This window comes from Hippopotamus amphibius, chromosome 5 (genome assembly GCF_030028045.1).
Source record: "Hippopotamus amphibius kiboko isolate mHipAmp2 chromosome 5, mHipAmp2.hap2, whole genome shotgun sequence".
NCBI lineage: Eukaryota > Metazoa > Chordata > Mammalia > Artiodactyla > Hippopotamidae > Hippopotamus > Hippopotamus amphibius.
In genome coordinates this window covers 69,366,423-69,378,685 of record NC_080190.1, presented here as the reverse complement: position 1 = coordinate 69,378,685, position 12,263 = coordinate 69,366,423, and the positions used below count along the sequence as shown (strand labels likewise).

General features: G+C 35.7%; 1 protein-coding gene across 1 annotated transcript in view; it reads right to left on the bottom strand.

Moving 5' to 3' along the window:
- The window catches only part of CTNNA3 (catenin alpha 3), a 1,725,716-nt gene that overhangs the window by 407,358 nt on the left and 1,306,095 nt on the right, over positions 1-12,263 (bottom strand). The window contains exon 12 of the mRNA XM_057737480.1: positions 7,916-8,116. Within this exon, the coding sequence (XP_057593463.1) occupies positions 7,916-8,116 (201 nt within the window). The remainder of the gene's footprint in view (positions 1-7,915; positions 8,117-12,263) is intronic.

Sequence of the window (12,263 nt, the reverse complement as noted above, 5' to 3'; positions counted from 1 at the left end):
AGATGGAGTAGAAGGAAAGAGATTCCTACCAGATACTGGCTACATTTTTTTTTAAAGCACATATTATGTTACAGTTTGTAAAACATTTTATGGTAATTTCATTATAAACAGACTTCATTGTTGGATTACCCAAGGGATAAAAGCCTATTCCAGAGTTTCTCAACAACTGTGCTGTGGAACAAGGGTGCGTTTTAGAGGGTTACTGGGGTGTTGAGATATTGATGACCATAGCCCTCAGAAGGGCTGGAAAAGATGTAAGATTGCTTACGACCCCAGATGCTCTGATCCCTTCTGGCCTCAATAGCCACATCTCTCTTCCCAGTGGCTGTGCAAACACTATGATTTTAGAAGGCATTAGTCTTCTCTGTTACAAAGAATGTCTAGTACTTAGTAAATCTTAAAATGAATGAAGTCAAAGTCCCCATCCTTTAGGTTTAAAACAAAATGATATAGTTTGGTACAGTATGACTGTATTTGAATAATAATAGGATTACAGGCCTGTTAATTTTTTGTCATTGTTGTTAAAGAAAGAAAAAAAGAAGAAACCACTGAATGATCCATTTTTCTACTTTTCACAAGACTTCATAGGCACCTGTATGTTTATCTTGCCACTATCTTGGTAATAGAATCACGTTCACATCATACATTCTAAGGCATAATGTCCCTGAAACATACTTAGATTTAAAGTGGTGTCATAATACCTCATTTAATAAAACTACCAGGCATAAAGCATACTTTTATGCTTATTTTTAAAATTTCATAAACCATCTGAAAGAAATGGGTTTGGAAGCAAGTTGCTGAAAGGCAGTGTTCCTGTTTGGGTGACATGGATGGAAGCATTTCCATTGTCCCGACATAGATGATGACCAACCAAGTTGGTAAAACCAGTTCTCAATTTCCCTTCTCCAGGTCCTTTCACTCCCTTATTGATGCTACTCCTGTCCTGCTCCTCACCACCCTCACCTCCCTTTGCTCACAGACTCCAAAGCCCTTTTCGTGCTGAGAAATTTGCCAACATGAGAATCTAACTGTGAGGCAGAATGTTGTCACCATAGAAGTTCAAAGGCCAGTACTTGCTCCTCCCCTCCATGCTGATCAAGATGTGGGCATGTGATTTAAATTCTGCTAATATGATGTGTCTACGCTGGAAGCTGAATTCAGGGAGAGTGAGGCAAAAGCAGGGATTAGCTTTGGATTTATTCCAGTGGTGGAAGTATCTGGAATGTTGTAGCAAATGAAAGTACCATCTGTGGGGTCCAGTGTCATAATGTTATGATGCCAATAATGGCATTAGATGTTCACTGAGGTCTAGAATAGCAGCTCAAATATTCCTTGGGAATGACCAACCTATACGCAACTTCTCTTGCAGTCTATCTGTTTTCTCTTCTTATTCTCTAGCCTTCCTGTGTGTGTGTACGCTTGTTTACAGTTAGATTCTGTTGTCTGCAAATCTAGAGCTGAAACTGAGACTTCATGCCTAAACCACGCACATATAAGTTACTTTACTTCCTATATATTCCTACCACATAAACCCCATAAAATAAATCTGAATTAGTTTTTTACAGAGAGTATGTGAAAATAAGATCAGAAAGAAAGGTGTGGCCTATTTCTCTTACCAGATAATGTCTTCTTTGACAGGAGAACATGCATTTGAGACTGGTAATAGGAGTTCTAGGGTAAAGAAGATACAAGAGCTCCACAACATCTTTGCATGGTGAATACCCGCACAGTAGGTTCAAATTCTCCACTCCCTTTCCCAGTGGTCCCTTCCTTCTAACCATGCCAATTCATCTCCTCTATTTTGATTCTATCCTTCATTTAGCATCAGCTTCACAGTTTCGTATTTTATATTTTCCAGATACACGAATGTGTCAGCCCCTCTTTATGATTCTCTGAAATCCACCCTTAAGCCCTCTATACCATTTCCTTCCTTGACAATAAAATTTCTACCAATGTGTCAGAATGTATCCTTTTTATTAATAAGTATATTAATAGCAGTGGCTTTTTAGATTATTCCATGTACTTTTCTTAGGATCTAATATATCAAAAAGGTCAAAAAACCCTTTGCATTACCCAGTACACATAGGAGATTTCAGTTTTTCTGACAAGTTTTTATTTCCAGTAACTTAAAATGTCAAGATAAGGAAGTACCCTCAGTCTGCTCACTACATCTGGGTCCTATTCAAATCCAGTTCTCCTTGGATAAAAAAACAGGTTTTCCACTCAGGAGCTCTAGTAGCTACTTTCTTCAATTCACAACGTTAGTTCAAAGTCCCAAACTTCTGCAGCAACAGAAGCACTTCTGAGGCCAGGGGAGCTTACTTTTCTTTAAAGATGCTAAATTGTCCTTTAACTTTTGATTTTGTCATCACCAACAAGAAGACACTGGTTATCTAGGCTAGCCAAGTGATCTGAAGACAGAAGCAGCTTATTAATGCTCTCTGACTAACTGTGTTAAAGGGTGTCAATTAGGGCTGAAGCCAAAAGTGAGAAAGTACGTAATTCCAGAGTCCTGTCTCAAACTGCTACCAGGGGAAGGAAGTTTGCCAGTAAACGTTTCTGAATTTGAAGGCACGGCTGCTACGCTTTACAGGGATTTGCTGGAACTATTAGTGAAATTGGGTTTAGTAGATCTTTCAACAGATGCAGTTAAAGGATGGTTCTTGTAAGTAATTGTGTATACAAAAGTCATGATCTCTTGTTCAGAAGTTTGTTAAAGAATCTTTTAAGAATCTGACCCCAAGTTCTCTGAAAATGGCTAATATCTAACTCTGGACAGTAATGAATCACTTCCCTGATCTTTTCTCTGCCCCAGCCTTTGACACAGTCCACTGCTTTTGAGTTTTGTTTTTGTTTGTTTGTTTGTTTTTTCCCACAGATTGAGATGATAACTCGTTCTCTTGCTTAAGTGTAGTAGAATGTGTCACAGTATAATCTTACAGTGAATTCTAAATTTAAAATTGGGAGAAGGACTTGGGTACTTCTATGTATAAAAGACTATTGAGAAATATGAAAATAAATAAAGTGTGGTATCTGCCTTTAAAAATGTTATAATCTAGTGGGAGAAACTTGTATGTAAATGGCTGATTATGATACAAGGCAAAGTGAAATAAGCATTAACTAGAGGATAACTTCATCCATGGTAACACAGATAATGGAGCAATTAATTCTAACTAAAAGGGAATCAGAAGCTACTTCGCAAAGGTGGTGGCATTTGAGAAAGTTATGAAGAATAATTATAATTTTAGAAGTGTAGTAGAGAAGAAAAGGTGTTTCACTGCTGGAATAGAATTAGCATAAGCATATAGGTTCAGTTCAAGTGTTGTTTTGTTCTATTTTGTTTTGATCTAGCACATGCAAGACATTATGGTAGGCTCTAGGCAAGATGCAAAGAGAAATAATACAAGTTTTCTTCTCTCCTATAACAACTTCTATTTTGAAAGAAACATCACTTCTATATAAATATATCTGAAGAGTTCATCAACAACATATAGTTGTCTGGAACAGTGTAACTGAGTGGCAAGTCCTTTAAAATCTATAGCACATGAGACCAAGAGGAACTCACTATTTCCAAAGAGATTGAAAAAAAAAGGCTTCTAGAGGACATGGGGGTATGAGCTGTTTCTTGAAAGGTGGATAAAATTTGATATGATAAATAAGGCATAATGATATTCAAAATGACAGTTACAGCATGGACAAGACCTAAAGGCAGAAATGATGCTGGTGTGCCCATGTGATTGTGAAAGCATCAATTTAGTTGTAGTAGAAGGTGGCCTATGCTAGGAAGAAAAAAATAGAAATTCACGTGTAGATGAATTCGAACACCTACAAAGTTCAGGCAGGTAAACTAAGTGAGCAAAGACGACTGGGCATATATTAAGAAGTAGTAAAGGTGACTATGCCCAGTCTCAACCAAAAGAAAGACACTACTAAGCTCCAGCCATTTTTGTTTCCATAGTAAACTCTGCTCTAGTGTTGCCAGACCCTCCCATTTGTTACAATATGCCATTAATCTGGCATTAATTAATTATATATATATATAATTAGAAACTAATTCTTATGATAAAACATAAAATTTTGTTGGTCAAAACTGTACTGGACTCATAAGAATGCCCTGAGTCACACTGAGTCACATCTAGTATGTGGACCACTGAGTTTCAACCTCTGCTGGACTGTAGTGAGCAAAGCCTGCTGGAGGTAAAGCTTTTGTTTTATATCCTATAGCCATTTAAGATTATAGAACAGAGATGCAACATAAAGACAGTAGCATGTTTCAATTAGGCTACAAAAATGCAGGCTATTTGTATATGAAAACTATTAAATGACAGGAAATGGATAGGAATTACTGACTGCTATTAAAGTTTTTTAAATGCTTTTAAAAGAAACTCATCTTTAAATTCTATCTATTGTTTAAACTGGTCACAAGAAAAACTTATAACAAAAATTTGGAAATACTTATTGGTTCTAAATTCTTTTCAACTGTCTCATTTGCCTTTAAGAAGAAAAACTGCAGCTATGTGACTCATCTCCACTCCAATAGGGAAAGGATTCAAGCTTGGGCCTGAAGGAGTACTTGATCAGTGACACTTTATTTGCCATCACTACCAGGTGCCAATGTTGCATGCCATCAGCATGTCTTGGTGAGGTTCAATTGTGTGCCTGTTGTGTTTTGGTCCATGAGCCTAGCTGACTTTGAAACCAGGTGGGATTTGGGTGAGGGCAATAAATACTTTGGGTCCTGCTAATTTCTAAATTGACAGAGTTCATAAATCACTCACAAAAAATATTATGTGAGTCCAGTCTCGGTTTAGGTTTTCCCCCAAGCTAGTGTGAAAGAACTGAAATTTATGTTAAATATATAATTTATAAGACTTCACATTGTAATCCAGAAGGCTTGTTGTTTAACAAAAAAGCTAATATTTTCTCTCCCTTATCAGGAATTCCTGACAGGTAGAGAGGCTTAGTAACAGGGAAGAATTGGGTGGAATAAAAAATTTCTCATGGAGATTACAATATTCTGCCTTAGTCTGAATGAAATGCAGCATTCCAGATGTTGCCTACATTTCACTGAAAACCAACTGGTAGATTTTTTGAACAGTGAAGATTCCTGAACTATAACAGGGCTTCCTAATGCTGAGAAAACACTTAGAAGATCATCAAATCTTGAAAATGTGCTAATGAGCCACAAAGTCTGATTAAAAGCAAAGGTGCAATGTTCCAAAAACATTCTTTGTGATTTAGATAAGTATGGTTTAGGTTTCATCATTGATGACAGTACTTTAAAGGGAAATTGTGCAAAGATAAGAAAGTTTAAGTAATAAAAACAATTCACAATAGCTCCTTATTATTTTCAGCAAAAAGGGTTAAGACCTGAGAACTGCATAAAAGGAAAAGAGAGAAAAACAGGCCACATATAAAGACCATTCACTTATTAAAATTAACTATTAAGGCTTCATAACATAAAACATGACTTTCAAATTACTTAATTTGATGACTATTTATAAAAAAATAAGTCCAAGTTATGAGCAGATGTGAACAAAGACGAACATCTTCTGTTACTTAATTGTGGAGGATAGAATAGTTGCAAGTATTTTTCATAGACAATACCTCTATGGGAAAGAAAATGCTCACATATTTAAGTTTTGGTTAAGATCAAACTTATCTAATTAGCGTTTGCATCTAATTTATTGCTCAGAATTTCCTTTAGTGAGGCATGCTTTTAATAAATTTCAAGGAAAGCTGTTTGGAGAAAAGTTTGAAATTAGACATATAAAACCAAAATGAGAAGCTTTATAAGATAAGCCAAAAATTATCTAAACAATTAAAATGACAAAATTGGAAAGTCATAAACTATATCGTCATATTAATAATAAAAGGTGATATACAGAATAACCCAGGATTACTCTATATTTATTGTATTTGGGGCACACGACATATTTTACCTGGAGATTTTAATTGAAGTTACATACAACTAATTAGAGGAAAAAGGATTTCTCTCTCTTCCGATTGAGTGATAATGTAGCCATATTGGTTATTTATCTTGTAAGGTCATCATAAATCATACAGGTATTGACAAAATTGTGATTAAATGTGTAAATAACTGTTTCATTTTTGTTTTCTGATTTCAGATTGTAGGAATTGATTGTGAATGGAGTGTTTCCACAGCACATTTCACATTCTGGACACAATTTCACTTCTACTTCTTTGCATATGAAATATGGATATGGATGCTATACTATAGAGAATAAAACTGTAAACTTAGTACCTCATACAGACATTGTGACTATAAGAGTGTGTTCACAAGATATTACCAATACAATTACAAAACTGAGACAAAAGCAGGGTGTAGGTACAATTTTGGTAGACTTTCAAATCCCTATAGGGCATTTTTCACTTGGCTAAAAAGAGAACCGCTGATGCGTTCTTCTTTTTGCTTACAATTTTATCTCCGGAAAGTAGAAAAATAATCAGATAACTCTGTACTTGATTTTGACTAACAGGAAAGGACCAGTTTAATTTAGTTTAGAGAAGAGATGCTGAACGACTATAACACAATTATCTCCTTAAGCAAGTAAATATATCACCACACCTCACTGATAAACCACTACCATGTACCCTATTTGTGACTCCAATGTTAGTATAGAAATATCATATGAAGAGTTGCAAATACACCTCCTTCATCTTTCCTTAGTATATCTTAAGCATTTCATTGTTTTAGAAATATTTTTAAAGAGATACTGAGAATACAATGAGCCAAGATTCATTAATGAATTCTATATCAACATGCAGGGAAAAGAGTAACACTAATCATCAATTGCCTACAAAACTTGCCAAGCCTACCTTGTGGTATAGCTCTTCAGAACTATTCCCTAATGAAGGCTATTCAATTATTGATAAGCTTATCTTTGTTAATTTCAAGAAGCTTCCTCGGCCCCCAAATTACCCTTCTGCAATCCTTCTACCCCTTTCACAAAACAAGTATGTACATCCAAATTTAATCCGCCCTATGCATAACAGGAACAGTTTTCTAGGTAGGATCAATGGTTTAAGCATGGAATTTCAAATATTTAAGGAATCATGGGTCCATTGTCACCCTCCTGTTATGGAGTAATTAATAAGAAAAATTCAACCTGAGGTTTTCAAAGGTCACAAGGGCTTTTCATAAGAAAAACAACTGCCGTGATGACTTATAAAAATGGTTGGTTGCCCTCACTCAAATTTGTATCCATTGTTTCTGAATTCATATGAATTTAAATGCTTCTTTGAATTTTCTGTAAGTTTCTTGGAGAAATGTTAATAATGGTGTTAAAATAAGAATGCCATTTTAATGTGTGATTCAAAAAGTAAGCATTTACTAGCTGATTTCAGAAAATATTAACTTGGGTGCTGCAACCAAAACAAAATCTTGGTTCCATACTCCTTAAGTAATCAAAGATTACATGAAAGGACAAAATGGTGTTTTGCAAACAGACTGCGAAAGAAGGTAGAAAGCATTTTTCTGGAAACAGGAAAAGTTTGTTCTGTTTAAGCAATGTAAACAAAAGCCTGGGGGTACCAATCATACAGCTAAAAGAGGGCTTGGAAACCATTACATACTTATCACATCCGGCCTAATTATAGCTCCTAAAGCCTCTAGCATTAATAAACATTCATAAGTGGCTAAAGGCCTATGGGTAATTTATATAATGCATATATTTATAAAAGTTTTTTTTCTCCAGTGAATATATTTACTTCCCAGAGATAAAAATTTCAAATCACACAACCACAGGATACAAGCACCTTTCAGATAGTAGAGCAATCTATTTCAAAACAAGCCACACAGGCTGAAATCTTCTTTCCATATGCATGAATATTTGGTAGCTATGTGGATGCAAATATCAGGAAAGAACAGCTGTTACTGAGGACAGAGACTTACCAGTACTTGTCAGGAAGTTAACATTTCTCATCACACCTTCTGTGTAAGCCCCTGGCTCGTAACTGTCCATTTCACCTGTGACAATGTGGGCAACTCTTGCTGCCCGTCCTCTGATAGCACCTGCAGCTCGGTCTAAATTATCAGCATCCTGGTCTCTCAAGGCTATGATACATTTGTTGACATCTTCTAGGATATGGCTCTCTGTAAGTAAACAGACCAAATTAGTTCAGTGTTTTTTTGTTTTGTTTTTTAATCACAAATCTAGCATGCTATAATTCACTTTAATTTCTGGTTGCAAATAAAGATGCATATTGGGAACGAAGGACATTGACAATTAAGGAGGAAAAATACAAATATGATTGTGTTTATATCTTATTAATAGTACAATTTATGAAATATAAATTTTACATTTTTATCAGCAATTTTTATAGATTACATCTTATTTTAGATTCTAGTTCCAGTGGATTAGATTCTTAGATTTAAGTGTCTTATAGATGGAAATTAAGGAACAATTCTAGATTAAAACAAAAACAAAATGTATAATGATGGAATATTTAATTCTGATTAAACACAACAATATGCAGATTATGAAACTTAAAAAAAAAAACCTGTCCTAAATACATAGAAAAATAAAACTATGATGTTCCATTCAACTAATGTTCATTGATTACAATATTTAACATGATTACAGAAATCTTATAAATTAGCAAGTGATGAAAGCTGTGAAATATATAATTTTTATTTTGTAAAGCAGCAAACTCACTATATCTGTGAAAAGATATATATAAAAAGGGCTTTACATAAAACATAATGAAATTGAGTTATTTGTAATGAGGTGGATAGACCTAGAGACTGTCATACAGAGCGAAGTAAGACAGAAAGAGAAGCAAATACCATATGCTAACTCACATATCTAAAAAAAAATGGTACTGATGAACCCAGTGACAGGGCAAGAATAAAGATGCAGATGTAGAGAATGGACTTGAGGACATGGGGTTGAGGGGGGCAGAGGGGAAGCTGGGATGAAGTGAGAGAGTAGCATTGACATCTATACACTACCAAATGTAAAATAGATAGCTAATGGGAAGTTTCTGCATAACATAGGGAGATAAACTCAATGATGGGTGATGATTTAGAGGGGTGGGACAGGGAGGGTGGGAAGGAGTCAGGGGAGGGAGGGGATATGGGGATATATGTATAAATACAGCTGATTCACTTTGGTGTACTTCAAAAACTGGCACAAGAGTGTAAAGCAATTATATTCTAATAAACAGCTTTAAAAAATAAAATAAAATAAATAAAAAGGGTTTTAAAAAGATTGATTGACTTGAAGCAAATGAATCCCAGAGAAACTTGCTCACTCTGAAGAGTACCTCCAGACCTCTTTCTCTCCTTCCTTCTTTGCATGATTAGGGCATGAAGACAGCAGGGAGTTATTAGTATAGCACAACAATGTTTTCTTTTTCTATAAAATGATTAATACTCCCAGAATAAAACTAATGAGTAGAGCTGAGTAAATATGTGGAAAATCAACAAGCATAGGCAATGATATTTCTAAGAAGTTAAAAGATCACTAAAAGAATGGCTTCTATCTTTATTAAAATGAGTTCCCATCCCAAATCTTTACTCTGTTACTTGAAAACACACATAGAAAACAACTACGAAAAAAAGGCCTCAGTAATTCCAGAGCATACTGTTAACTTTCTCTCTCTCTCTGAATTTGCTGACTTTCTGCAGATAAGCTATACAAAACAGGCATTCATAAACCTATTTCCTTGCAGAGTCACACCTTCCTCTTATTGTGCAGAGCATAAAATCCAAACTATCAAAGAATATGGTCTCTGGTGAACTTCTTAGACCTGATGTCTACTATTCCTCTGCAGGCTCTTTATGCTTCACTTATATTTATTTTATAATTTTTCAAATCTGCCATGTTTTTTCATGCCTCTGTGCCTGTGGGCATATTAGAACCCTGACCTAGGCTGTTCTTCTGGGTTCCTGGACCCATTTCAACCTGTGTGCATGTGGAGGCTACCCCACATTAACAAGCAACTCTCTGTACACCAACTGGGTGACCTTCAATTCAACTCAATTCTGACACAATCTACCTGGAGATAGCATCAGATTCCATAGGTTAAGGGTTTAGTCCCACAAGACTGCCCCTTCCCACCCCACTACAGACACCAGTCAAAAGCCTAAGTCATTACCAATGCTTCTGATCAACTGCTACAATTTGAAGGTTCCCCGGCCTTGGACATCAGACACCAGTCCAACTTCAGATTGTTACATATTGATCTATTTCTGACCAACTGGCTATAAATCAGAGGTTTCCACAATCTCCTTTTTAGGTTTGATTAATTTAAACTCAGAGAAACATTCACTAGATTTAACTGTTTTAACTCAGGACCAGCCAGATGGAAGAAATGCAGAGGGTGAGGTATAGGGAAAGGCCCAGAGCTCCGTGTCCTCTCCAGGCATGCCACTTTCCCCAAATCTACATGTGTTCACCAACGTGGAAGCTCTCCAAAACCCAACCTTTTGGGATTTTATGGAGGCTTCGTTACATAGACATGATTGATTAAATCATTGGCCATTGGTAGTTGATTCAGCCTCCAACCCCTTTACCCTTCCCAGAGGTATAGGGGTGGAACTGAAAGTTCTAACCCTTTAATCATATGGTTGGTTGCCCTGTCTACCAGCACCCATCCTTGGGGGGCAGGATATCCCAAAGTCACCTCATTAACATACAAAAGACACCTTTATGGCCCTCATCACTTAGTATATTCCAAGGGTTTTAGGAGCTCTGTGCCAGAAACAAGAAAAGACCAAATATATACCTCTTATTCTAAATCATCAAATATATACCTCTTATTCTAAATATCATAATTGCCAATCCCCTCTGGTCTGCTTACCAAACTTACTGTTTTGTTGCTGCTGTTGTTCTTTCAGCGGCACTTCATGGCTTGCAGGATCTTAGCTCCCCAACCAGGGACGGAACGCATGCCCCTTACAGTGGAAGCGCAGAGTCCTAACCACTGGATCACCAGGGAATGCCTTGCTAATCTTTTAAGACACTAGTTAAATGTCCTGCCTCAGGAAATCCATGCTGACCTAGAATGAGGCAAACTTGGTTCCAAGTTGTTTGGGGCTCACATAAAATGGTTTATATGTTTTCCCTAGACCTTCTCTCTGTGCTTTAGTGATATATGAATGAAACAAATCTCTCTAGTAGACTAACAAATATATATGAGTGCAGGAATTTTATCTTATTCCTTGAGCTATCTAGCCCTTGTTATAGTACATGGCATCTGTTAGGTTAACAAGAATGTTTGTTGAATGAGTGAATGAAGTCTTCTTATAAGATGCACCTGAGAACAGTAAATTATTTGGCCTAAATCCTAAATCATGGGTTATGAACATTGGTAGGCACATTTCCATAGCCTTAAATTTAGTCAATTTAAACCATATTAAGGACAGTAAGTTCATTTGCATGAAAAAGATTAAGTACTGAAAACCTTCATTATAAATTCACTGGAGTTTTAACCTAATTTGTAGCATTCAGTTATGAATGTGTCATTAAGGCCTGTAATAAATCCAGGCGCAGTCCCATCTCAACAGAAAGCACATGTGTCTCATCACCATCGTATTTCCCCTGGAACTGAAGTATAAATGTGGAAGGCATAATAATTATCAGTTTTTTAAAAATCCACAGATGTGCCCTTTAATGACACATTTTAGAAGCTGTTATTTTCCAAGTATGTTGGTAAGTATTTTTTTTTAAAGCAAACACAACATACATGTATTCAATGCGTGTTTAATCTGTATTCACTAAAGGTGCTTAATTTTAGATTGCGGAGCTGTTCTCAGTTCTATGAAAGTGAAAAGATGTTTAAGAAAGGAAAAAACAATGTTCATTTTTGGAAAATTAATTATTTAATAAGCTCAGTAATTTCTGTTTAATTAAAGGTGAAATTCTGGCTGCCACAAACTCTTTTTTCCTATGAATTTTGTACTGGAAAAAATATACAAAGACTATTCACTAACAATGAGTGAATGCTCACTTCTATAAAATGATATATATGCTCACCATTTATTTTATTATTTTAAGCAGAGAATAAAAAATACAGTAAGAATTTCTCTGGTTCTTTTTTGCTTGGCCTTATAGAAGTTGGCGAGGTTATTGCTTTAGATTAAGCAACACGATCAGAAGCCATGGTGTTAATTATGCTGAAGGAGCACAGAGATAAGGCCAGATATGGAAATAAAAATCTTACATGAAAATATACAATATAAAATAAAATAAGGGAAATAACTGACAAGAAGCATACACCCAGAGTTTATCTGAAGC